We start from the raw sequence: 23,911 nt of genomic DNA on the forward strand, positions 1-23,911 counted from the left end.
CACTGAAGCCTATTTCCAGACTTCTCAGATTCCCAGGCACTTTCAGCATAAGGGCCTCAGGGTATTCCAAAGGGGCAGCAAGGTCTTTTATAAAAGAGAGGCTTCATCTTGGGCTCTATTTTTATTGATGCAAACCCTGGCCAGCAAAACATCCCCTGGGCATGCGCGGCTCATGCCAGCCCAGCTCAACTTGTTGCAAAAGGCAACTGGAAAGTCACATGTGAGAACAGTGGAAAGTACATATGCAACTATTCTTAGTCATGGAATGTATACAATGTCTCTCTGCCCGGTAGTTCTTTCACAAAGCTCCAGAAGGCAGTGAAAATAACGTCAGAATAAACAAATCCTGAAATCGCCCTGTATAAATCACTTGCCAGCTGAAGGAGAGTCCTGGGTTTACAATTTCACTTGTGTCCTAATGATGGAAAATCTCAAGGGAGCATAAACGGCTCAGGAGTCAGTGGATGCCGGGGGCAAAAAGCAGAAGGTAAATATCTCGATCATTCAATTACCCTGCAGGTGGAAGCTGTCAGTTGTCATCAAAACAAACCCAGGCCAGAAACTTGCTCAGTCTTTGTTTTTTATTGATCACATAAACCAAAAAAAGGTGGGGGGTGGGGAGCCATGATTTTAAAAAAAACAGGGTTGTCACTCATTTTCTGGAGTGAGTCTATCTGTTACCGGAGGGCAGAGTTGCCAGCATTGCATGTTTGGGGAATGACTAAGTCCCAGGAAGAGACGCATGCATTTACTGGATGACAAATCTGTTGAAAACCATGAAAAAAAACCCCAAACTATATTTCTAGCATACAAATGAAATTAACTGTGACCTCACTGTGGGGCAATGGAGAGAGCCCTGGGCTTTGGAGTCAAGAGATCTGTATTCAAGTCTTTGTTCGACTACTTATTGCCTGTGTCATTTTCTCTCTCAAAGCTTCAGTTTGCTTCTCTGTTAAATGAGGGATTGAGGATAGATGGTCTGTCAGTTCTCTTCCCACATTAATGTTCTGTGATTCTGAGATATTTTAGGTTAACATTTCAGTCCTAAGCGGTCAGATCATATGCAACTTGTACATTTTTTTTTGCCAGATTAGCAGAAGACCCCAGCATCCAATTTTTCATTGATTTGTTCACTTTGGCTGCAGCAACACCAAATAGATAACAAGAGGAAAAAAAACAGACCAGTAAATTTCAGGGATTGTGTGACTTTTATTTTCCCCATCTTCGGTGATCAATATTCATACTGAAACCTACAAGATTTAAGAGATTGAGACAGACATAGATGGTCTGCCTTGACTCACCTGCAGCCGAACATCCTAGACAAGCTACCAATCCATTGACTCCTCCCTTTATTTTAAGATGGACGGGGAGTCACCAGAGGGTCTGCTTTTCAAAGATGAGAACTTCTCCTCTGATCTCTTGAGGCAGCTAAATGTCTTAAGACAGAAAAGGATCCTGATCGATGTGACTATATGCATTGGGAGCTGTGAAGTCCCCTGCCACAGAAATGTCTTGGCCTCCAGCAGCCCTTACTTCCAGGCAATGTTCTGCAGCAGCTTCAGAGAGAGCACTCAGGCCAAAGTTGACCTGAAAGGCATTGATGCCAATACTTTACAGGAGATCATTCTGTATGTGTACACTGGGGAAGTTCACATCACTGCGGAGAATGTCCTGCACTTGATGGAAGCTGCATCCATGTTGCAGTATCTCAGGCTTTTTGAAGGCTGTTCATTGTACCTTCAGAAGCAGTTGACCCCAAGCAACTGCCTTAGCATGATCAGACTCTCTGACGCTTTGAGCTGTGAAAGCCTCAAACAGAAAGCCAGATCAATGGCCCTAAGATGTTTCCCAGAAGTAGCTTTATCAGAAGACTTAAAGGAGCTATGTCCCTTGGAACTGAGTGACTACCTGGGAGACGATGAGCTCTGCGGTGAGGAAGAAGAAGTGTTTGAAACGTTAATGGTCTGGATCAGGCATGACCTCCAGGCCCGGAAAGAATATATCCAAGAACTTTTGAAGAAAGTCAGGCTCCAGTATGTCCACCCGACCTTCTTCTTCCATTTCATTGTCAACGACTCCCTCCTTCAGTCTTCACCAGCATGCCAAGCCATCCTAGAGGTGGTGAGGAGACAAGTGTTTTCTTTACATGGCACTGGCAGCCCAGACCTCAAGCCACTGTGGCATGTCCCTCGGAGAGATTCTCACCGTGATTTCCTCCTCCTCTTGGGAGGTAGAAAGGACAATCAGCAAACCACCAGGGAAGTTCTGTTATACCATGAGAAGACAGGCCAGTGGCGGGGCCTCGCCAAGCTCCCAGCTCGTCTTTACAAAGCATCGGCTGTCACCTTGCACAGCAGTGCCTATGTGCTGGGGGGCATGTCTGTTGGGGTAGGGAAGCAACGAGTGAGTCACGATGTTTATATCTTCTCCCTGAAACTCAATCAGTGGAGGCTGGGGGAACCCATGTTGGTGGCTCGATACTCCCACAGAAGTACAGCCTACAAGAACTACATCTTCTCCATTGGAGGAATTGGAGAAAACCAGGAGATAATGAGTTCCATGGAGAGGTATGACAGTATCTGGGATGTCTGGGAGATCATGGCCAGCATGCCTGTAGCTGTCCTTCACCCTGCAGTAGCTGTGAAAGACCAAAGACTCTATCTTTTTGGAGGAGAAGACATTATGCAAAATCCTGTACGACTCATACAGGTAAACTTATTCTTAGCAACTTTTATAAAGATATTGGACATTTATATATCACTTTAAGGCTATATAATACCTTACATATATCACTTCATTTGAGCCTTACAAACTGTCCTGTGAGGTACTCTAGGTACCAAGCATTATCATCCCCGTTTTAAAGATAAAGAAACTGGGGCTCATAATGACTAAGTGACTTGCCCACACTCATACAGCCAGCAAGTGTCAGCGACAGGATTTGAACCTAAATTCCAGTCCAGAATTCTATCTACTACAAGGCTTTCTATATTCATTTTTCTAAGTATCATCTGATATCAGTAAAAGAAAGACTTCTGCCTTTCAGTGAGTTTCAATCAATTTCACAAAATCTTATTCAGCTCCTATCATGTACAAAGCGTTAGTGGCTATTGGGGATGAAAAGTAGCATAAGGTATGATGCCTGCCCTCTAATTGGATAGATATCATATATATTTAAAGTATATATAATATGATCACATCTCTATGCCCTGTGTTATTTATCTATATGTGTGTACACACACACACACACACACACACACCTCTCTACATATACGTATAATCTTCCCAATTAGACCAGAAGTCCCTTGAGAGCAGATACTGATTCCAAATTGAGTGTCTCTCCTGAGTTTCAAAGAGAAGATTCTATACGTCACAAAATCATAGGCTTAGAGCTACAATGAATCTTAGTGGCCATTGAGTCAAACACTATTATTTTATAGATAAGAAAACTGAGGCTTAGAAATATTAAGTCTTGCCTAAGCTTGTAAGTGTCAGAGGTGGCATTTGAACTCAGGTCTTCTTATCTCCAAGTCCAGTACTCAATATGCTACACCATGTGATCTTTGTCAGTATATTTAAATAATCTTCCCAGGGAGAGCATAAATTCCTTGAGACAAGCCATTATATCATATACTACTTTGTGTCTCCAACTACTATTAGCACTTTGGACTTAGTAGACTGAGCCAAGTACATAAATCGATGTTTGTGTGTCCATGAAGCGATTCAAGGACACTCTCAAGGTCTCTCTGAAAAACTTTTGAATTGATCGCATATCATGGGAGACACTGGCACAGGACCGCCCAGCATGGCGTGCCCACACGAGAGAAGGCACTGTGCTCTGTGAGCAAAGCAGAATCAAAGTAGCTCAAAAGAAATGTGAAATGCACAAATTTAGAGAATCCACCCCATGTGTTCACATGGACTATTCTGTGCCCAACCTGTGCTTGTATTAGTCTGATCAACCACAGCCACACACACCGTACCTTGACTCAGAACAAAGGACAACAATCAACTACACATACCGACATATAGCAATATGAGAGCCACAAATGCCAGATAATAACAACAGCTGGTATTTCTTGAGTTCTTTAAGGTTTGTGATATGTTTTCCATGTCTTATCTCATTTTTTCCTCCTAATAACCCTGGGAGGTATCATTAATATCCCCATTTTACTGATGAGAAAACTGAAGCAGAGAAAGGTTAAGCGATTTGCCCGTGTGGAGTTCAAAACCGTCCAACCTACAATAAAAGAAACTGAGGCAGAGCTCTGAGACAATGGCACTTTATTAAAGGATCCGTGGTCTCCTCTAATGAAGTGGACCTCAGATCTTCCTCATGATCTGAGATGCCCCCTTCCTCCAGGGCCTTATTTTGATAAGGCTTTATACCAGGTTTGATAGCTGAACACTCTAGAGGGGCTACACAAAATACAGAATCCCATTGGTTGATAGACCTTGTTTCCAGGGCCAAAAATGATGTATCAGACAAAAAAAAAATGGTATGTCAGCAGGGGGTCTCAGCTTAGGGGAAGCATGGGGCATCTCCACTGACTAAGTGATCGTAAAATGGTCATAAGATGGTCACCTGCTCATGTAGGTCAAGAGAGAGTGGTCAGGAGGTACAAAAATAAGCTGGGGGACTTTCCATGTAATTGAGTCACCTTAGCCAGTCTGGGTTTGGTCACCATAACAGGGAAAGTCAAGGGTAGAGGACCTCTAGTTCGCTTCCTATGATTAAATGAGTGAATTTACAATCTGCAGTTCATAGCTCTGGGGCCTAATATACAGACCTTACAATCACTACCCCATGGAATCATATCAAGTTGATTAATACTGATTGGAATAGGGTAGGGGTCCAAATGAATCATTTCTCACAGCCAGGGTCACAACTAGTAATTGTCCGGGACTGGATTTGAACTTGGGTCTTCCTGATTCCAACTCCAATACTCTATCCATTGTGTCAACTGGCAGCTGCCTCTGACATCTACTGATAACAAATGAGAAAAAAGAAATCAGTTACATATGGACTGAGAATTAGATCATCTGATTCAACCCCTTTATCTTCCAACTACAGAAACTGAGGCCCAGGGATTTTAAGGGACTTGCTCAAAACCGTACAGGTAGTAACTGCAATTAAAGGCCAGGTCCTTTACCTCCAAATTCAGTTCTCTCTTTAGCATAGTACATTCAATTCTAGCCATGGTAGCCAGATAATGCCCCAAGATCGGGACTTGAAGTGGGTGATAAAAGATTCGTTCATACATAATTGCCCTCTTGGGCCCCCAGAGAGGCTTATCTAATAAAGGCAAACTATTTAGAATGTTAAAAGGTTTTTTCCCTATTTATAAGCATCTTTAACCACTGTTTTTACTCAACAGAAAGGCCTCACCTATGCGACTCAGATGCAAACTCAGCAGCTAAAATTTATATAGCACTTTATAGTTATAAAGTGCTTTACATATGGTATATATCTCCTTTGATCCTTACAGTAACCCTGTAAGGCAGGAAGTATAAGTATCAGTCCATTTTACAGATGAGGAAACTGAGATTCAGAAGAAGTAAAATGACTCTCCCAGCATAAGTGACAAAGTAGTAAATGACAAAGTCCAAACTTGAACCCAAGTCCATCATTCTTTTCATCCTACTGGCTATAATGGCTTAATTAGTGAAAGAGTAACTGAAACCTTATCAGAATCCAGGTTGAGTTTCCTCCTAAACCTCCTTACCTCTAGCAAAATGTCAGGAACACCTTAAACTGGAACCAGCATTCATTTCTGCTCTGGTCACTTCTCCCAACACGAATAATTCGAAGAGGGGAGATGGGACTACCCTTCTGGGGCTTGGCTTTCAAGGACCCAGGGCTTCAGCTGCTATTGATGATTTAAGGATAACAATGCTTCAAGTCACGTGGGATCTCACAAGCAACAGCTGAGTGTATGGACACCTTCCTTTGGACCCCTCTTCTTTGCATCATAGATGAGGTTCCTTGGTTAAAAAACAAACCCAAAAACTGTTGTTTCCGGTTCCTAAATCAACTACCTTCACAGCCTCGGATAGACAAGACCAGTCATAGACCATAGCTACCATCTATGTCTCCTGGGAGCCCAATCAAGTCAAGCAAAATAAGCCCCTCAAGAGGACATAGGATGATACTCTGATACAAAGAAGAACTCCAGATTTGACTTGGTACCATGATTGCTCATACATATCACAAGAAAACCAGCACCTTGTCTCCAAGCCACTTGAAACTATTCCGTGCCATTGAAAATCAAGGATAGTACCAGAGTCTACAGTCTTTTTAGTATTACTACATCAGGGAGGGGTACGGCCAACCCAACAAATGACCAGAAAAAAGCTGCACAATCACTAAAGAGGCAGAAGCTTTGGGCATACAAGTTGAGGCAAACAAAATTACCTTCCTTGGAGTCTTTTGTCTTGTTACGGACTTGAATTTCTGCTCCTACACCCAATTTTCCACTTTGTTTTTAACACCTTTGGGCTTGGGCATTTCAAAGGAGCACCAGCACCAACCTGGCCAGGCCTCATGACTTTTCTCATTTGAATCCTATTTCCATTTTGCCCATCTTCACCAGAAGGGGATTATGCCTCTCCAGCCTCGGCACTGTTCCTAACTACCAGCACTGGTAGCAGGGTTAATACAGTGTGATCTGTCTCCAAAGGCAGAGAGCCTGTGGCTGACAACATTAGAGCCATATTGAAAACTCTCTAGTAGGAGTTTCCAGAGACTCCGGAATTTTGGTGACAATTAGCACAGTCCTCTGAGGAAATGGCTGCTCTGCAAGATGCATCTGCCACTCCGAGGAATATGAACACTTGACTTGGGCTATGCTGGTGTCAATTTCCCTGACAGTACCTGGAGTGCCCCAGGTTCTTTCAAGGGATGGGTGGAGGACATTCCAGGGTTCAATATTCACTTGGCCCTCTTCCCCTGGGTATTCCCCAAAGTCCAGGCCAATGGAGTTTTCTTGGTAGCATGCCAACAGGGCAGAGTGCCTGTTGGGTCACTGAAAATAGCCATCTAATGGACAATTTTGAGGGCTTCCTTTAGGAATTCAAAGACACTCCCCATCCCATATGTGTTTAGATCCAAGATTGCTAGTCAGAAATTTGACTCCGGCAGAGGAAGGAATGATGGTAGACTATGCAATTCCTTCTTGATTGCGAATTTCTTCTTGACTCTGAGTCAGGCCTCAGCATCAATCCCCTTCCCTTGGTGAGTCAGTTTTTAGATTTGCCTTCCCCTCTCTGCAACAGATCTGTCTGAAAGGGAATGGCTACCAGCTTGCCCCCGACTTGAATGGGAGTTTGTGCACTTCAAACTCTGCATTTAGTCACAGCTGAAGTCCCCTTTGTCACTATTCTAGCCTATCTTTGGGAGCCCATTGGATAGTGAGGAAGAGTTGGGACAAATCAATGTGTGCCACGACCAATGCATCCCTGCCACTAGAGGAAGGGGTAGTGAGACTTCTCAAAGGAATCATGGATTAAGAGCTGTAATCTTGGAACCTTAAAGGCCAATTAGTCCAATGCCTTCTTTTACAGATGGGGAAACTGAGACTCAGAAAGGTTAAGTAATTTGCCCAAGGTCACCCAAGTAATAAATGGCAGAGCAGACTGCTGAATCAAGGTCTTCTGTCTCCAATCTGTTACACTTTCCATTAAGCTACGCCACATCCCTCACCCATCCCTCATCCTAATATCCTTCCCCATGCTTACCTATTTCTTACACTTGAAATCAAACTGCCAGGACCCTGGGGCATTGCTGGACCCAGCTCTGCCACCAGTTATGGTGGACTTTAGGGCTTCTGTGAATTTTCCAAGCTCTATCGTGGACCAGAAAAGATAAATATCCCAGACATGATATCCTAGAGAAGATAAATATCCCAGACTTCCTATGCTGCCCTGCTGGTTTTGGGAAACAATCTATGAGAACTCATCTCAGATTGGATCAGTGAGTGACCAAGGAGACCAAGCCACTGCAGATCTGAGTGGGAAAAAGTCAGTCAGGTGTTCAGCCTACATAGACCTTTTTTCCAAATAGTACTGAGAACCTGTTGGCTGTCATTATACAATCTCAGGGGTGGGGAACCTGTGCCCTTGAGGCACGTGTGGCCCTCTCAGTCCTCAAGTATGTCCATTTCTTTGACTGAATCCAAACATCACAGAACAAATCTTTTTATTAAAGGGATAATTCCCCTGCCCCTTAAGACTCCTACATCAGAGCTCCCTCCCTTGTGGAAGAACCATAGAGATATGTTTAGTGTGGTCATGAAAGAGAAATTATCCTTCTATATTCTATTCAACTAAATGATCAGTTTACTTCTAAGAGGTCCAGTCTCAGCCGGCTTGATCTATTCACTGCCCATTCCAGAGACAGTAGCCCTCTTGGAAATTTTGAAACCTAGAATTGCACAGTAGGTTTCTGCGGCAGCATTCTACCCTAGGTCTTCCTGAACTCTAAGTCCCCAACTTAATAACTATAATTTTGTTGTTGTTTGGTCATTTCAGTTGTGACCCCTTTAGGGGGTCTTCTTGGCAGAGATACTGGAATGGTTGCCATTTCCTTCTCCATATAATAATTATAGCTAACACATATAACATTTTAACGTTTGCAAAGCACTTTTCCTATATAATCTCACAGGACCTATCTACTTCACCAGTAGCTGTTGCCCCAATATCAGATCAGAAATACCAAATAGCAGAGATGATGAGAGACAAAAAAAAATTGTGCTTCTGCAGCACATACAAGCTAATCTGGATGCGTAGGGGAAATGAACAGAAGCCAGCCTATCACACCTGCATGGACACTGCCTGGTTTGTTCTTTGCTATCTCTTGTTAGCAGAGCTTCGGGAAATTGGTGTTTGAAGACTTCCTCAACAGGGAGTGGCAATTAATCCCAATCATGTGCTCCTGCATATTCTCCTGAGATCCAACCCAGCACTCAGAATTGATCCAAGCCATTCTCTTGCACCTAACAACACCAGCTCTTTGCCAGATTGAAGATGTGCTGATTTCGGAAGGAGCTAGAGTTCCTAGAACATGTAAGAGTTGGCAGAGAATGCATACAGATTCCTGCAAAGTAGATTCATCCTGCAGTGGGGAAGGGGCCTCTACCTCCTCAGAAGCTCTTCAGATTCATGTGCTTCCATCCCATGGTTATCCCCAGGTTTTCCTACCTAACAGAATCTCTATTGCTGGTACAATCCAAAAGCTTTCCAATAAATTCCAGAGACAGAGGAAGGTGCATTTAACAACCCAAAGAACTGGTTCACCTCAGTCCCTACCTTGATATACTATGAACCATAGAAACCATTCGTGGTGGAAGCCACTCCACTGCATCTGATGTCATCATATGGGTCATTCTCTTACAGTCCGCACCACCTTACTCTAATCTCACAGCCCTGCACAGACATCAACCAATAGCTAACTATAGAAGAAAATTATACTCTCTATACTTTGCTATGCTATGCTATATCGTACTATTCTAGACTATACTGTACTGTACTTATTGATTGAATGCTTGATTGGGAGAAAGGATGGCTCAGAGTTAAGAATGAATTTGAAGTTTGGAGGCACCATCTCAAGGGAGGGTGGGTTCTCATCATTGTCTGTGTTGAGTATGACAACCTTCAGAACCTTCCTCTGCCCACCAGTGCCACCTGGGTTTGTGCATTCTTTGCAGCAAGTTATTGTCATTCCTGGTCTGTGAGCAAGAGACACTATCAATGAATCCTAAACGTGGATAACAGTAGCTCCATCATCCCGACAGGCCCTTCTACAGACTAGAAACTTCACAGCCCGAAATCTGAAGCTGGTCCTCCAGCAGTAGGCCTTGGACAACTAAACTTAGGTTCCATTTCCTGCCATCCAAGAAGGCATGATGCCCTCATCTGTGGAAGAGTCAGTGCATATATATCTATCTGAGAGGCTAGAGATGCCATGGGCACAGGTCTGAGAATAAAACATGGGAGACACCCCACAAGAAGTATACCCTGGAATTGACAGGAGCCTTCCACTCAAGTCATATCATGGTCTGAAGGTCTGATGAGGAATTCTGAGAAGAGGGATGATGTCAAAGACCACAACCTGACGGACTTAGCTAAATCAGAAGGAGATGTGGGGGAGCCAATTCATGCCCCTCCAACCTGTCAGTTTGGGGCAGCTTCTATGAAAGACAGCAGGTTTGGAAAAATAGGTTAGTCCCCTTTTCTCCCCTGTATCTTGCCTCCTGACCCACTGCTAACCTCTAGCCCTAAATCTTTACTCTTTCATCTGATTTTCTGCTTCAGATTATTTCAACTCCTTGGATTTGGTCTTCCAAAGTAACTCAGTCCTGACTCATCATGATCTTTAGATTAACACTTGGTTGAATGCCAGTTCAGACCCCATTCATCTGAGGAGAGATTACCTTCTCCTAGTGAGATGCTTGCTCTAATCACTAACATGTTTGAACCCTTCTTGAGTAGCTCATTCCATCACAAGCTGAGTCCTCTATTAAATACTCTGAAGGTAGGCATCATCCTAAAAAATGTAATTGCCTACAAGTACATTGCCCTGAGCTACCTAAGCCTTCCCATTCTGTCATCTGCAAACCTGGTTTCAAGGCTTTTCATAATGGCCTTGGGAACCAATTCCCTTATTTTCCTCTGTTTCCCCATATCACCAGTAAGTCACCAGTAATACCAGTCAAAACCAAGGAAACGCTTTATGATCTCTATGAATCATTGAGGAGCATTGACTATATATAGGTAGGTAAATCAGCCCTCTCCCAGCCAAGGTCTTTCTCCCCCTGGCTCCCCAGATTCAATCAATCACATGTATTTATTAAGTGCCTGATATGTACCAGGCACTATGCTAGGCTCTTAGATGACTAAAACAAAGTCTCTGACTTGATGAAACTTAGATTTTGCGATGGGGATACAGCATTTATTAGGCAATGTGGCTAAGGAAGGGAACTTTGTTCTAAGCAGTCACAAGGATGATGAGTGAAACCAGAGATAGCAAACTGCCATTTCTTTTCCAGTTGCTGTTGTTATAAATGATTTAATTACTGTTCTGTGAGTATAGGTAGAAAGATGGGTAAGAGATAAACCTAGTTTCTCTTCGTAATTCTGCCCTATTTTTACCTTCAGTTTTCATGGTATCATACAGATTATTCATTTCAGTTGTTTTTCATTCTTATCTCTGTGACCCCATTTGGGGTCTTCTTGGCAAAGATAGTGGAGTGGTTTGTCATTTCCTTCTCCAGCTCATTTTACAGATGAGGAAACTGAGGCAAACAGGGTTAAGTGACTTGTCCAGGGTCACAGAGCTAGTAAGTGTCTGAGGTCAGATATGACCTCAGGAAGATGAGTCTTCCTGAATCCAGGCCTGGTGCTCTATCTACTTTGCCACTTGACTGCCCTTTACAGATCATAGGATCATAGATTTAAAGCTGGAAGGGACATTAAAAGTCATCTAATCCAAATCCTTCATTTTACAGATAATTTTTACAGATTTTGCAGGGGAAAGGACTTTCCCAAGGTCACACAGTTAGTAATATCCAAGCTGTAATTTGAACCGAAGTCAGCTGAGTCTAAATCTAGCACCCTTTCCACTGTGCTGTCTCGGATCTTAAGCTCACCGAGAGCTATTTCCTTAGGGGATAATTGTCTCTAAATGTTGGCTTTTGAGAAAACAAGTATTTTTAAAGCTCTTTTTCCATCCCTCTCTTTCCCTTGAGTTCACACAGAACTGAAATCCCAGTCAGTTCCCTGACAATCTGAAGTGGTTGTTCTCTTGCCCTGGTTCCCACACAAGGAAGTCTGTCTGAATGGACTCTTCATAGGTATCCATAGGAATTTCACCTCCCCAAAATGTTCCCCTCCTACTCTTGGTCTTAACTAACTTAATCCTTGTTTTCTTTATTGCTCATACTTTACTGACTCATCCATTGTCTAGCCTGCTCTCAGTTAATCCTCGGGCTGGTTACTTCCCCATTACCAACAGACTTTTACAAACTCTGCTTCACTTAGATGGAGAGGAGTCATCTCTGGCTTTCTCCGACCTGTAACAATAGAAGGCAGGTATGATAAGGAATTTTTATCCCCTATTCATTCCACCTCAAGCCTACGTGATACTGTGTGAGACGGAGGGGCACCTCCTGTCCTAAGGAACCCATTCTCTTTGTCCATCCTTCTTCCCCTGTCCTGCTTCCTTCCCATGGGGAGAGAAAGAGATTTGGGATGTGGTCTTCTGCTTCCTCGGCAAAGAAGAATAAAACACAATATCACCCTGTAAACCTCTGAATCATCCATGCTACCCTTTTAAGAATTAAATGATACAATCAAACAAGCCACAGAGCCAAGAAGTATAATACATGTGGCTGTTTTCAGTTGGAGCAATGGAAAAGAAAAGTTAAAAGTAGTAGGTTCAGATGCTTTTCTTGGCTCCTTAGCCCTGGCTTTGAAATGGGAATTTCACTCATTCAAACATATTGAAGATGAATGTTTAGAGTTATTTGATGAAGTAGGTTGGGATTTTTAAGCACGACTGTGGAGTTTCGTTTAGGAAACAGGGCATTGGCCTTCAAAACTTACATTGAGTGGGGTTTGCTATTCAGATCGAGCATGCACATTCTTGTCATATCAACCCAACCTCTGTTCCTGACTTTACCTCTGGATAATCTTACCAAGTTCTGCAAGGGGAAATGGCTGACACTTATAGGACTATGGGAATTGGACTCAGAAGTGGAAAGGACCTCAGAGGCCATCTACTCCAGCCCTTACCTGAATAAGAGACCCAATTATGACATACCCCATGAGGGGTCATCCAACCTCTGCTTGAAATCCTCCAGTGATAGGGAGTCCTCCATGCCTCAAGGCAGCTCCCTTTCTATATTCCACTAGCTCTAGTGGTTAGGAAGTTTTGCTTTCACTTCAAGCCACCATCTAGCTCTATGCAGCTTTCACCAACTGTTCCTGGTTCTGCCTTCTAGGGCCAAACAAAATAAGTATAATCCTGCTTCCCTCTTGACAACCCTTCGAATACTAGAAGACACTTATTATGTCCCTGCTAAGTCTTCTGTTCTCTAAGCTAAACGTAGTTGGCTCCTTCAACCAGTTTTCATATGACATGGTCTCATATGCCTCAGTCCCTTCATCTGTAAAAGGGGGGTAATAATAGTACCTACCTCTAGGGTTATTGGGAGGATAGAGTGAGATAATACTTATAAAGCATTTTGTAACCCTTAAAGTGTTATATAAATCCTGGGGATAAGGATGATGATGATGGTGGTGGTGGTGATGATGATGATGATCTCAAGGTCATCTACCACCTTGAGTGCCCTCCTCTGAACATCCTTGAATTAATTGATTTCCTTTTTAAAATGTGGCATCCAGAACTGAAACACATCACCGGAGTACAGCAAGACCATTACCCTCTTAGTGTGGACCCTAGGCCTGAGATTACAGTAGCTTTTATGACAACCACATCATCATATTGACTCACTTTGTGCTCACAATCCACTGCAATCCCCCCTACAATTTCTCTGATAGCTTCTTCTCGATGACCTCCAATAATGGGGAACTCATCCCCTCCTAACAAAATCCATCTGTGTCTGGATAGCTTTAATGGTTAACAAATTTGTCTTTTTATTGAGCCCAGATTTGCCTCTCCATCTTCTACCCAGTCTCTTAGTTTTGCCCTCTCAGCTCAAAAGAAATTAGTGTAGTCCTTTTTCTACACACCAGTCCTTGACTACTGAAGTACAGCTATCATGTTTCCTCCAATGGCCCACTGCAAGCTTTCTCTTCTACAGGCTAACTTGCCACCTACTTTCTAAGAAATGGTTAGGATTGTCAAGAAAATACTTATTCAAATGAGGATCAAATTATTTAACATATATATATGTACGTATACATATATATTGCTTTGCAAACCTTAAAGAGCTATAAAAATGCCATTATTTTATCATTATTATTCTGTTTATGAAACTGTACCCAGTATAGACTCAGAAGGGAAAATAGGGTGGCATTTACTAACCTGGGTAAAACACAACCCAGATCAGCTTTTCCTAAGAGGATTTTCAAGTCTTTTCCAAAGATGATTAGCAAAGCTGTAATTTGCCTTACTGCTTTTTCATCTCATCTAATACGCTATTGCTTCTTTGCTTCATTGAATCCAAAGGCCAAGAGAAACCTCTGGAGTTCCACCCAGTGCATCTGCCTCCCTTCAGATAGGGTTCTTTTTATACAATCCTAGACCAATAAGTACTCATTCTATCAAGTCTTCCAAAGAAACAGATTCTCCCTTTAATACATTTCCATGCTTAAGTGTACTCATATGAATATTACACCGTATTGATAATCCCCAAGTCTTGCTTGAATGAATTCTTTTCAATTTAGGATGCTTTTTACGGGGCACTTGGATCACTCAGTGGATAGAGTGCAGAACTTGGAGTCAGGAAGATATGAGTTCAAATCTAGCCGCAACACTTACTAGCTGTTCGACCCTGGGCAAGGGTCCTCAGCTGCAAAAATGGGGAAAATTATAGCACCCCCTTCCAGGGCTGTTGTGAAGATCAAGTGAGCTAGTGATTGTAAAGTGCTTAGCACAGTGCCTAGCACCAATTAAATGTCAAAACATGTCACTTATCATTGTTATTTTAAAAGAGGAAATTCACACAATAAAATTTATATAAAGAATAATTAGCTAATATAGTATTTCCCAACCACTATGTTGGCACACTGTAAGCATTATACCTCACAGGTGCATCTAATAAAAAATGAGGAGGAGGAGGACAGCCGACATTTATAAGGCATTTTAAGGTTTACAAAGCCCCTTCCACATATGATCACATCTCTTTAAGGCGAGTAATATTATTCCTTCCACTTGTCGTATGAGGAGATTGAGGCTGAGAGAGGTTCCAACTCCACCAGAGCTCTATTTCCCTTCTCTTTCTTTTTCCTGTATTCTTTCCTTTTCTCTTCTTCCTTTAGTTAGGGGAAAAAAACTTTCCTTAATAAAAGGAAATATTCTTCCTATCATTTGTAAGCGAGAATTCAGAGAGAGCGAGAGAGAGATTTAGTCTTGATATATGGAGGCAGCGTGGAATAAAGAAAGAATGCTGGTTAAGTCAGAGGACCTTTGCTTCTGACACCGTCTGTGTGACCTGTACTTCTGCTTCCTAATCTCGAAAATGAAGGGGCTGAGCTGAACCATCTCTGAGAACCCTTCCAGCTTCAGATCAGTGCAACTATAAGGGGAAAAGGTTCCTAACAACTTTTGTGGTTGAATTGTTTCAGTTGTGTCCGACTCTTTGTGACCCCATTTGGGGTTTTCTTGGCGAAGATCCTGGAGTGGTTTGCCATTTCCTTCTCCAGCTCATTTTACAGATGAGGAAACTAAGGGAAACAGGGTTAGGTGACTTGCCCAGGGTCACACAGCTAGTTTCTGAGGCTGGATTTGAACTCAGGTCTTCCTGATTCCAAGCCCGGTGCTCTATGTGCTGCGCCACCCAGCTGCCCCACCTACCAATTACAGCTACCCCAAAGTGGAACGGGCTGCCTCAGAAAGTGGTGTGTACCTGTTCACAAAAGGTTGTGTGTGTCCTTCATTTTCGAACAGGATCATGACCTCAGGGAAATGATGACATGACTTGCAGTTGACTTGGATTTGAGTGAGGGGGCGCTGTGCAAGGTCACCAGCCTCACTTTCTCCTCCAGAGCCATCTGGGTCCAATGACCAGATATTCATCAGGATGACTGGAGATGGCCCAGGATGTGATGGCAGACCCTGGCCCTTCTAGGCCTTTTCATGTACTCACTCAGAGTGAGGTAACAGGTCTCCAGGACAAGGCTGAGCGTTCACTTAGGTTGTAATGGAGATTCCCATTCAAGTACAGGCTAGATTAGGTGGCCCCTTGGGTGCCTTCCAAGTCTGAGATTCTGATTCTGCGCTAAATGGCTCAAAGGCCACCCCATCTGCTCCAGATGGAATGAGCAGAACTCAGCCTCTCCTTTCTTGCCTTCAGAGTATGTTGAAAAGTGGGAAAGACCCAGCATTAAACTGGTGGAAAGATGCTGATCTAGAAGGTATACATGTCTCTACATTCCCTATTAAAGGAGGTATATTCAAAGCTCTGAGATGAAATGTGGTACAGAAAGAAGTGAGAGACAGTATAATGCTGGGCAAGAGAGCAGGATGTGGAGTCAGGGGCCCTCGTCGAATTCTAACTCTGACACCTGCCAAGTGTGTGACTCTGGGCAAGTCACTTTACATTCTGGGCCTCACTTCCTCACCATAAAATGAGAGGACCTTCAAAGTCCCTTCTAAAGAGAGAAAGAGGTTGGGGTGGGGGGAAAAAGAGAGATGAATGGAAAGAGAAATGGAGGGAGAGAGAAAGAGAGATGGATAGTGATGGATAGATGACAGACAGATGGATAATAGGAAGTGAGATGGATAGGTAGACAGAGCATTTATTAAGCACTTACTATGTAGTCTGTGCTGAGTGCTGGGAATACAAATATAAGCAAAAAGAAAGACAGTTTTTACTCTCATGGACCTTACAATTCTAATGGGGGAAGACAACACATAAAAAATGCTGAAAAGTTAGACTGGGAGAGGAAGGTGTAAAAGGCCAGAGAGTAAGAAGAGCCAGGAAGGAAGCGAGTTGACTGGCTCGGGTACTTCTTCACCAACCAGAGGAGGAAGCCACAGAGACAAATGCACCTCTAGGGTGAGAGGGAAGCTGAGATGGAGTCAGAAAAGTGTAGAGAATCAAGAGTAGAGCTGGCATCTAAATCTATGTTTGTGCTCGATTTGGAAGATTGGGGTTTGTACCCTATCTCTGAAACTTACCATTTATGTAAGTCACGAGTTCCTGGGTCGTGGTTGGCCAAATATTAAAAACAAGAGAGTTGAACTATACGTGATCCAGGTTTCAATCCCATGAACACCTTATTATGCAGAAATATTGGACTACTTTATAAAACACTTGGCCACATCAAGATTAAACTTTGAGTATCATGGGATCATCCTGGAATCATATTACCCTCTGTTCTTTTATTCTGGATAAGGAATATACTTTAATGACTCAAAAACAATGTTGTGCTCTGATTGTTATGACCCTGCCCTATTCTCTTACAGGTTTACCATATTTCCAGAAACACATGGTTCAGAATGGAGACCCGAATGATCAAGAATGTCTGTGCTCCAGCAGTGGTGCTCAGGGGCCAAATTATCATTGTGGGAGGTACGTTTGCATGGAGTATGACTACATTTAGGTATGAACCTGGACCCTGCATTAGAGCAGAATAACTCAAAGGAGTATGCCACTCTAACTGACCATTCACCTTTTTTATAGAAATTAGAAAGAGGTCTGGTCTTGAAATCCTGGCTCTGACATTTACTACCTAGCAGATTTGGGGCAAATGCCTTCACCTCTCTCAGACTCGGTTCCCTCATCTGTATCATGAAGATAGCAACAATTGAACCATCTATCTCAAAGGGCTGTCCTGAGGAAAACACTTTGTAAACCTTAAAACACTGTATCGTGTTAATTTGTTTAGTTTAGTTTAGTTTAGGTTTTTGTTTTTAAAGGGATTTCTCTCTTATTAGAATAATGAGCAATTTGGAAGAAGATTCTTTGTCCTCTCTTTATTAAATTGCATTAATGAGAGAACATCAGCTGCCTGTTCCTGAGCAGGTTTAAAAGTATTAGAGTTCTAGGTGGCACAGTGGATAGAGCACAAGCCCTGGAGTCAGGAGGAGCTGAGTTCAAATGTGACCACAGACACTTACTAGCTGTGTGGCCCTGGGCAAGTCACTTAGCTCCTATTGCCTCCAAAAACAATCAATCAACCAATAAACAAACATGTCAGAGTTAAAGAGATGTGTTTGGACACTAAGTAACCAGGGCTAAGTAACCATCAAGTGCTAGGTTTGCTGTATCCGATAGCCAGAAATGAGAACCATTAATAATCATCTCCATCCACTTAGTACTTTTACCATTGACCTAAGTGCCCATAGCCCACATGGCACTCTTCTAGGTGACAGATTATGTCATCAGGTAACCTGTTGTGCACGGCTGGGTGATGAGCTATGGTTCTAGCCCCTTAATAGCTGACATTTTAGAGGAAAAAAGAAAGAAACCAAAATTGTTTCACTGGTCATTTGAGCTCCTTTAAAGCCCTTGTCAAATGGAGACCATTCCATACTAGGAAGAATTTGAGTTGGTAATCTCCAGCTCTCAGTCCTAGGATCCATATCACTTCCTTTCCTGCTCTCTGTGTTCCAGCCAGACAGACCTGGAGCCTTCCATCTCTATCCCCTGCCTCCTTGCTTTTGCACAGGCTGTTCCCAAAACTGGAAAGGATTAGATTCCAGATTTTCAGAGTTAGGAGGACCATTGATGGTCATTTAGTACAACTCCTGCCCCCAAAAGAGCCCACATTACAAAATGCCTGACAAATAAGCATCCAGATTTTGCTCAAAGACTTCCAGGGATGGGGAACCCACCAATTCCCAAGGCAAGTTCTTCTACATTGGGCTCGTGCTAACTGTTAGGAAAGGCTTTAAGTAAAGCCCACATTGGCATCTTTGCAGCTTCTGGTCTTAGTTTCTAATTCTGCCTTCTTGGGCCAAACAGAACAATCCTGACCTCTCTTCCATATACCAGCCTTTTTAGTATTTGAATAGATCAGATCCATCCTAAGTCTTCTCTTTCCAAGAGAAGACTTTTTTTCTTCTTTTTCTCTTTTCTTTTCTTTTTACCCATATCCCATTCATCCAGTCCTCCTATGGCACAAATTCAAATCCCTTCACCATTCTAGTTGCCCTGATCTGAACAATCCCTAGATTAATATTGTCTTCTAAAATGTCATAACCAGGACCCAGCACAATATTCCAGTCTCTGGTGTGTACTGAACAGAGTACAGTGAGATTATCCCTTCCTTACTCATGGGGGATGTTATCTTAATGCAGTCCAAATACACTCTCTTATGCATTAACTTTTCTGACTACTGAAAGATAGTATGGAGTGAGAAAAATGCTGGACTTAGAAAGACCTAGATTCAAATCTCACCTCTGATCCATGCTAGATTGGTGTCCCAAGCATGTTGCTCAAGCTCTCCAGATCCCAGGCAACTCTCTAAGTCTATAAGTTGTAGAGAGGTTGTCCTTCTGCATTGGTAGAGGGAGCTACCTCACAGGGGAATTCCCTTCACAGATAAAATCACAGATCTAGACCAAAAGAACAAAAATCTCATTGTTGACTCAGATTGCATTTATAGCCCACTAAAAACCCCTAGATCTTTTTCAGATAATACTGCTGACTAACCATCTTGTATTTTGAAGTCAATTTCTTAAACACCAATATACAACTTTGTCTTTGCCAGTTGAATTTCAGCATAGCCACCTCTCCCAATTTTGTGTCATGTGCACAATCAATAAGCATGGCCGTGCCTGCCTTCATCCAAGCTACCGATAAAAATATTAACACAGAGCTGAGCACAACACTGATGGTGACAATGCATTACTCTATTCTCAGGTTATACAAGGAGGCTCCTTGCTTATGACCCTCAAACCAACAAATTTGTGAAGTGTGCTGACATGAAAGACAGGAGGATGCACCATGGGGCCACGGTGATTGGGGACAAGCTCTATGTGACTGGAGGCCGGAGGCTCACCATGGACAGCAACATTGAAGACTCAGACTCATTTGATTGCTATGACCCAGAGACAGATACTTGGACATCCCAGGGGAGATTACCCCACAAACTCTTTGATCACGGATGCCTCACTCTCCAGTGCTTACCTTATCCTTCTGAATTTCCCTAAAGAAAGCAACACGGCTATGGAGGGGAAAATAGGATAAGGAGTTTCAGAGGTGACAATAGGATGCTTGTACTAAACATATCCAAGCTCATAGAATGAAAAAAGGGCTATTTTTGTGTCCTTTTGAACCTCTCACCACATACATGTGGTCTGGACCTGCAAAGGTCCAGGTATGGCAGAGAAGATAGAGTGATAAATTTGGAGGCTGGCAGACCTGGGTTCAAATCCCACCTCTGACACACACTAGCTACATGGCCATGGACAAATCTCTTCCTTTCTCAGTACCGCAGGCAACTTTCTATAACTAAAGTTCCAGCTGAGTTGCTGATCTGTGACAGCAGGGATAAAGAGGCTATCAAGAGCTTCCTATATTGATTAAATCACTCTATGTACATAATATATCAGAACTCCAGAGGGCATGTAGAGGCCTTGGGGTACAGTGAAAAGAAGGCTGGACTTAAGAGTTGGAGGAACCTGGGTTTAAATCCGAATCTCTGAAACTAACTGTTCGATTTGAGGCCAGTCCCTTAAGTATGGTCTTCTGTAAAATGATGCCTATTGCATCCCCCTCACTGAGCACTTGGGTGGATAAAATGAGATAATGTATGCAATGTGTTGTGCAAGCTTTCAAACATTATGTAAAAGTTAGCTATTGTTATTAGATTAGAGGATCTCTAAGGTCCCCTCCAGCTTGAAATCCTATGAACCCAGGAATAACATTTGCTGGTACCAACTGATGTTTTCCTCTAGCCTAGCGTGAACTGTAACCCTGTGATTAGAATCAGTATTTTATTTTGGAATCATGCTAGGAGAGTTGTTGTTTGCGGGGAACAGAGAGCCAATAAGTCCTTTAGGAGGTTAACTAACACAGCTATCTTCCTTATGCTCAGAATACTGGCTATTTCTAGAGTTCCTTTCATCTTCATGAGCTTTACAAATTGGCAACACGACTCAGGGTGTGAGTGGGAAAATAAGCCCAACGTCTGGAAATTGTACCTCTCTGACACTCTCTTACTTTGCCTGCTCCAGCCTCACTTCTCTGTATGATGCTAAAATGTCCTGCCAACTCACGGGAGCAGGAGGAAGGTTTGGGAGGAGGGATGCCTGGCTGCCCGCTGTTTTGACTACATAACCATTTGATTAGATTTTTCACCATTGTGGTGTTTTTCTCAGACCCCACCTTTGGCTTGAGTTTTCTTGTGGTAAGGTATAGGGAAGCCACCCGGGACAGGGAAAACAGAATGTTGAATAGAGAGTTAAAGGACCAGATTGAGAGCTAGAAGGGACCTTAGAAACCATCAGTTCTAACTCCCTCATTTGACAAATAAGGACTCTGAGGCCCAGGAAAGTTAGATGTCCAGGCTTATGCAGACAGTGGGTATCTGAGGCAGGATTTGAATCTGGGTCTTCCTGATTCCAAGTCCAGTCATAAGAACTAGGTTTCCATCCAGGCTCTTTTATCTACTACCTTATGTACCTTACCTCTCTAGGCTTCAGTTTCCCCATTTACAAAGTGAGAGGGTTGATCTAGATGATATCTTAGGCACTTTGCAACCCTGAATATACATCAAATAAATGCCTCAGCCTTAATTCCCCCACTTATAAAATTGGAGGTCCGGACTAGATAACCTCTCCATCCCTTCTAGTTTGAACTTTGTGATCCAAAGACAAATAAGAATTGATATGTGCTCCTACTAATAATGACCACAAAGCTCATTTCTGGAGCACGTTGCCAAGCACTTTTCTTATAGCAATCCTGTAAGGAAAGGAGTGACAGTTTTATTATCCCCAATTTTACAAATGAACAAACTGAGTCTCTGAGAAATTGCCGATGGTCACAAAGCTAATCATGGGGAGGTCAACTGATAGGGAAAATGCTGATTTGGAATCACTCGACTTGCTTTCAAATCCTGGTGCCTAAAACAGGATTTGAATGTAGGCCTCCTGCCCCCACATCCCGTGTGCTTTCTACCATACCACAGTTTCTCTGATATTATGCAGGCTGTAGTGTGGTAGAAAGAGGTGTGGATTTGGAGTCAGAAGCCCAAGTCCTTCCTCCACATAATAGCTCTGTGACAGGGCAAGTCCCCACTTCTCCAAGCTTTGGTTTCTGTATCGGTAAAATGGAAATTTTAATTTTTAATTTTTAAATGGCACAGTGGATGGAGTTCCAGGCCTGGAATTAAGAAGACTCGTCTTCCTGAGTTCAAGCCCAACCTCAGATATTTACTAGCTGTGTAACTCTGGGCAACTCACTTACACCTGTTTGCCTCAGTTTCCTCATCTGTAAATTGAAGGAAGTGGCAAACCACTCCAGTTTCTTTGCCAAGAAAACCCCAAGTAGGGTCACAAAGAATCAGACACAAATGAAACAACTGAACGACAACAAATTGGAAGTGATAATATTACCCATCCTACCTAGCTTGCAAAGCTCAAAAGTGCCATAGAAATGTGAGTTATTATTGTTTTTGTCCTTCTACTTGGGAATAGGCAAACCACTGCTCCACTTTGACAAAGAGTAAGCAGAGGATTGCTAACCATTTTTTTCCTGTAGAAGATGCAATGAGAGAAGAATCTTAGCCAGCATCCTATTATAAAGACCCAATAAGATTTGACTCATCTTGCAGGAAAGATAAAGTTGAGAGTGTTTACTGAATACTCATGACCCAGAACTGAGTCACCCCATACTCAGTCATGCTACTCCAGGGGCTAGAGGCTATGCCAATATATCAGAGATGGTTTGGGGTTTAGGCCAGGGGTGGCCTAAGGAATTTAGGCTAAGGAGTTTGGGGGAAGAGAAGTTTCAGAGAAGCAAAGTAGAGGAAGCCACCTCCCTCTCCCAGGAGTCTCAGGATGCACAATCAAATATCTAAGTTTCAGACTTGCCTTTTAGCTCTATTACTCCAGCCTTCTTTTAAACCAGAAATGAGCTACTGCATATGAGCTTCAAGTGTCCTCAAGCCTCTGAGTTTGGGGTTATTTTCTCTTCCATTCCCCTCCCCTATTATATCCAATCCTCAGCCAGGTCTGGCAAGTCTGAGTATACTATATAAGACGAGGACTAGAAACAGGGAGATGTACATGAGTTCAGATCGAAGGCACTGGGGGTGGGAGTGGAGAGAGCTAGGGTCGGGGGAAGGAAAGGGGAAGAAAGGGGGAGGGAGGACAATATTGGAGGAGGGAAGGTCTCTCTGTGGGAAGATAATGATAGTTTGAAGTGAGAACTTAAATTCTTTGTTATGGGACGTCTCTCTTGGTGAAAAAAGGGGGAAAGATACAAGGGAAAATTTAGACAATATAAAGATATCAATAAAACAAATTTTAAAAAAGAGATGGAAACTTTTGTAGTCTGGAAACTTGGTGGCATCCAAGAGTCTTTCTGCAATTTCCATTCTAGGGCCCTTAATTTTCCCCCCCTTCTCCCTCCAGCATCTATATAAAATAAGCTGTAAGAGTTTGTGCCTACCCAAAGCCTCATTGGAGGTCCAAATAATCTCTTTAAAGCAGCCCCAAGATTATGAAGAAGGATGGCACAGGGAGCAGAAAACAAAACCAACCTACTTAGAAACGGCCCGTTTTGCAAGGTAACTTTGTACGGCAAAACAGATGCATCTGTGGAAGAAACTGACACACCTGAGCTTCCCACCTACCAACTGGCCTCTCCATTTAGCACAGAACTGGGGAGGTTGAGGAGGCTGAGTAATCTTTGCCAATCTGTTTAGGTTAATCACCATCCAGAAAAAGGGGAGGTTTTGGCTCGGGGCAGCCCTTGGCAATACTAGCTGAGGAGGAGGGAATGGCAGGTCACAACTGAGGTCAAAATATATTTAGCCAGCACCAGTTAAGCCCAACGGTTTTAAGTAAAAATGTCAAACAGCCCAGCTAAGCGTCTCAATAGACAACAAGGCAAAGGGGGAGAGCTTAGGGGAGAAGGGTTCACACTGATATCAAGCATGCCATTCCAACTTAAAACCACACAAAAGGGGAAGGAATAAATGAATTCTCCTTTAAATTCCAGCCTCGGAGTAGCCAATATGAGCACAGGCAAGAGGCTGGAGCAAGGAAAGTTGGAGGTGA

The 23,911-nt window shown here is 42.9% G+C and overlaps 1 protein-coding gene across 1 annotated transcript; it reads left to right on the plus strand.

Moving 5' to 3' along the window:
* The first annotated feature begins 269 nt into the window (after positions 1 to 269).
* On the plus strand, positions 270 to 23,165 carry KLHL38 (kelch like family member 38). The gene is made up of 4 exons (XM_036750862.1): positions 270 to 487; positions 1,090 to 2,709; positions 17,147 to 17,252; positions 19,548 to 23,165. Exons 2-4 carry the CDS (start codon positions 1,360 to 1,362, stop codon positions 19,835 to 19,837), a joined length of 1,746 nt encoding a protein of 581 aa, XP_036606757.1. The 5' UTR covers positions 270 to 487; positions 1,090 to 1,359; the 3' UTR covers positions 19,838 to 23,165.
* The last annotated feature ends 746 nt before the right edge of the window (positions 23,166 to 23,911 follow it).

The sequence above is a fragment of the Trichosurus vulpecula genome, chromosome 1 (genome assembly GCF_011100635.1).
Source record: "Trichosurus vulpecula isolate mTriVul1 chromosome 1, mTriVul1.pri, whole genome shotgun sequence".
NCBI lineage: Eukaryota > Metazoa > Chordata > Mammalia > Diprotodontia > Phalangeridae > Trichosurus > Trichosurus vulpecula.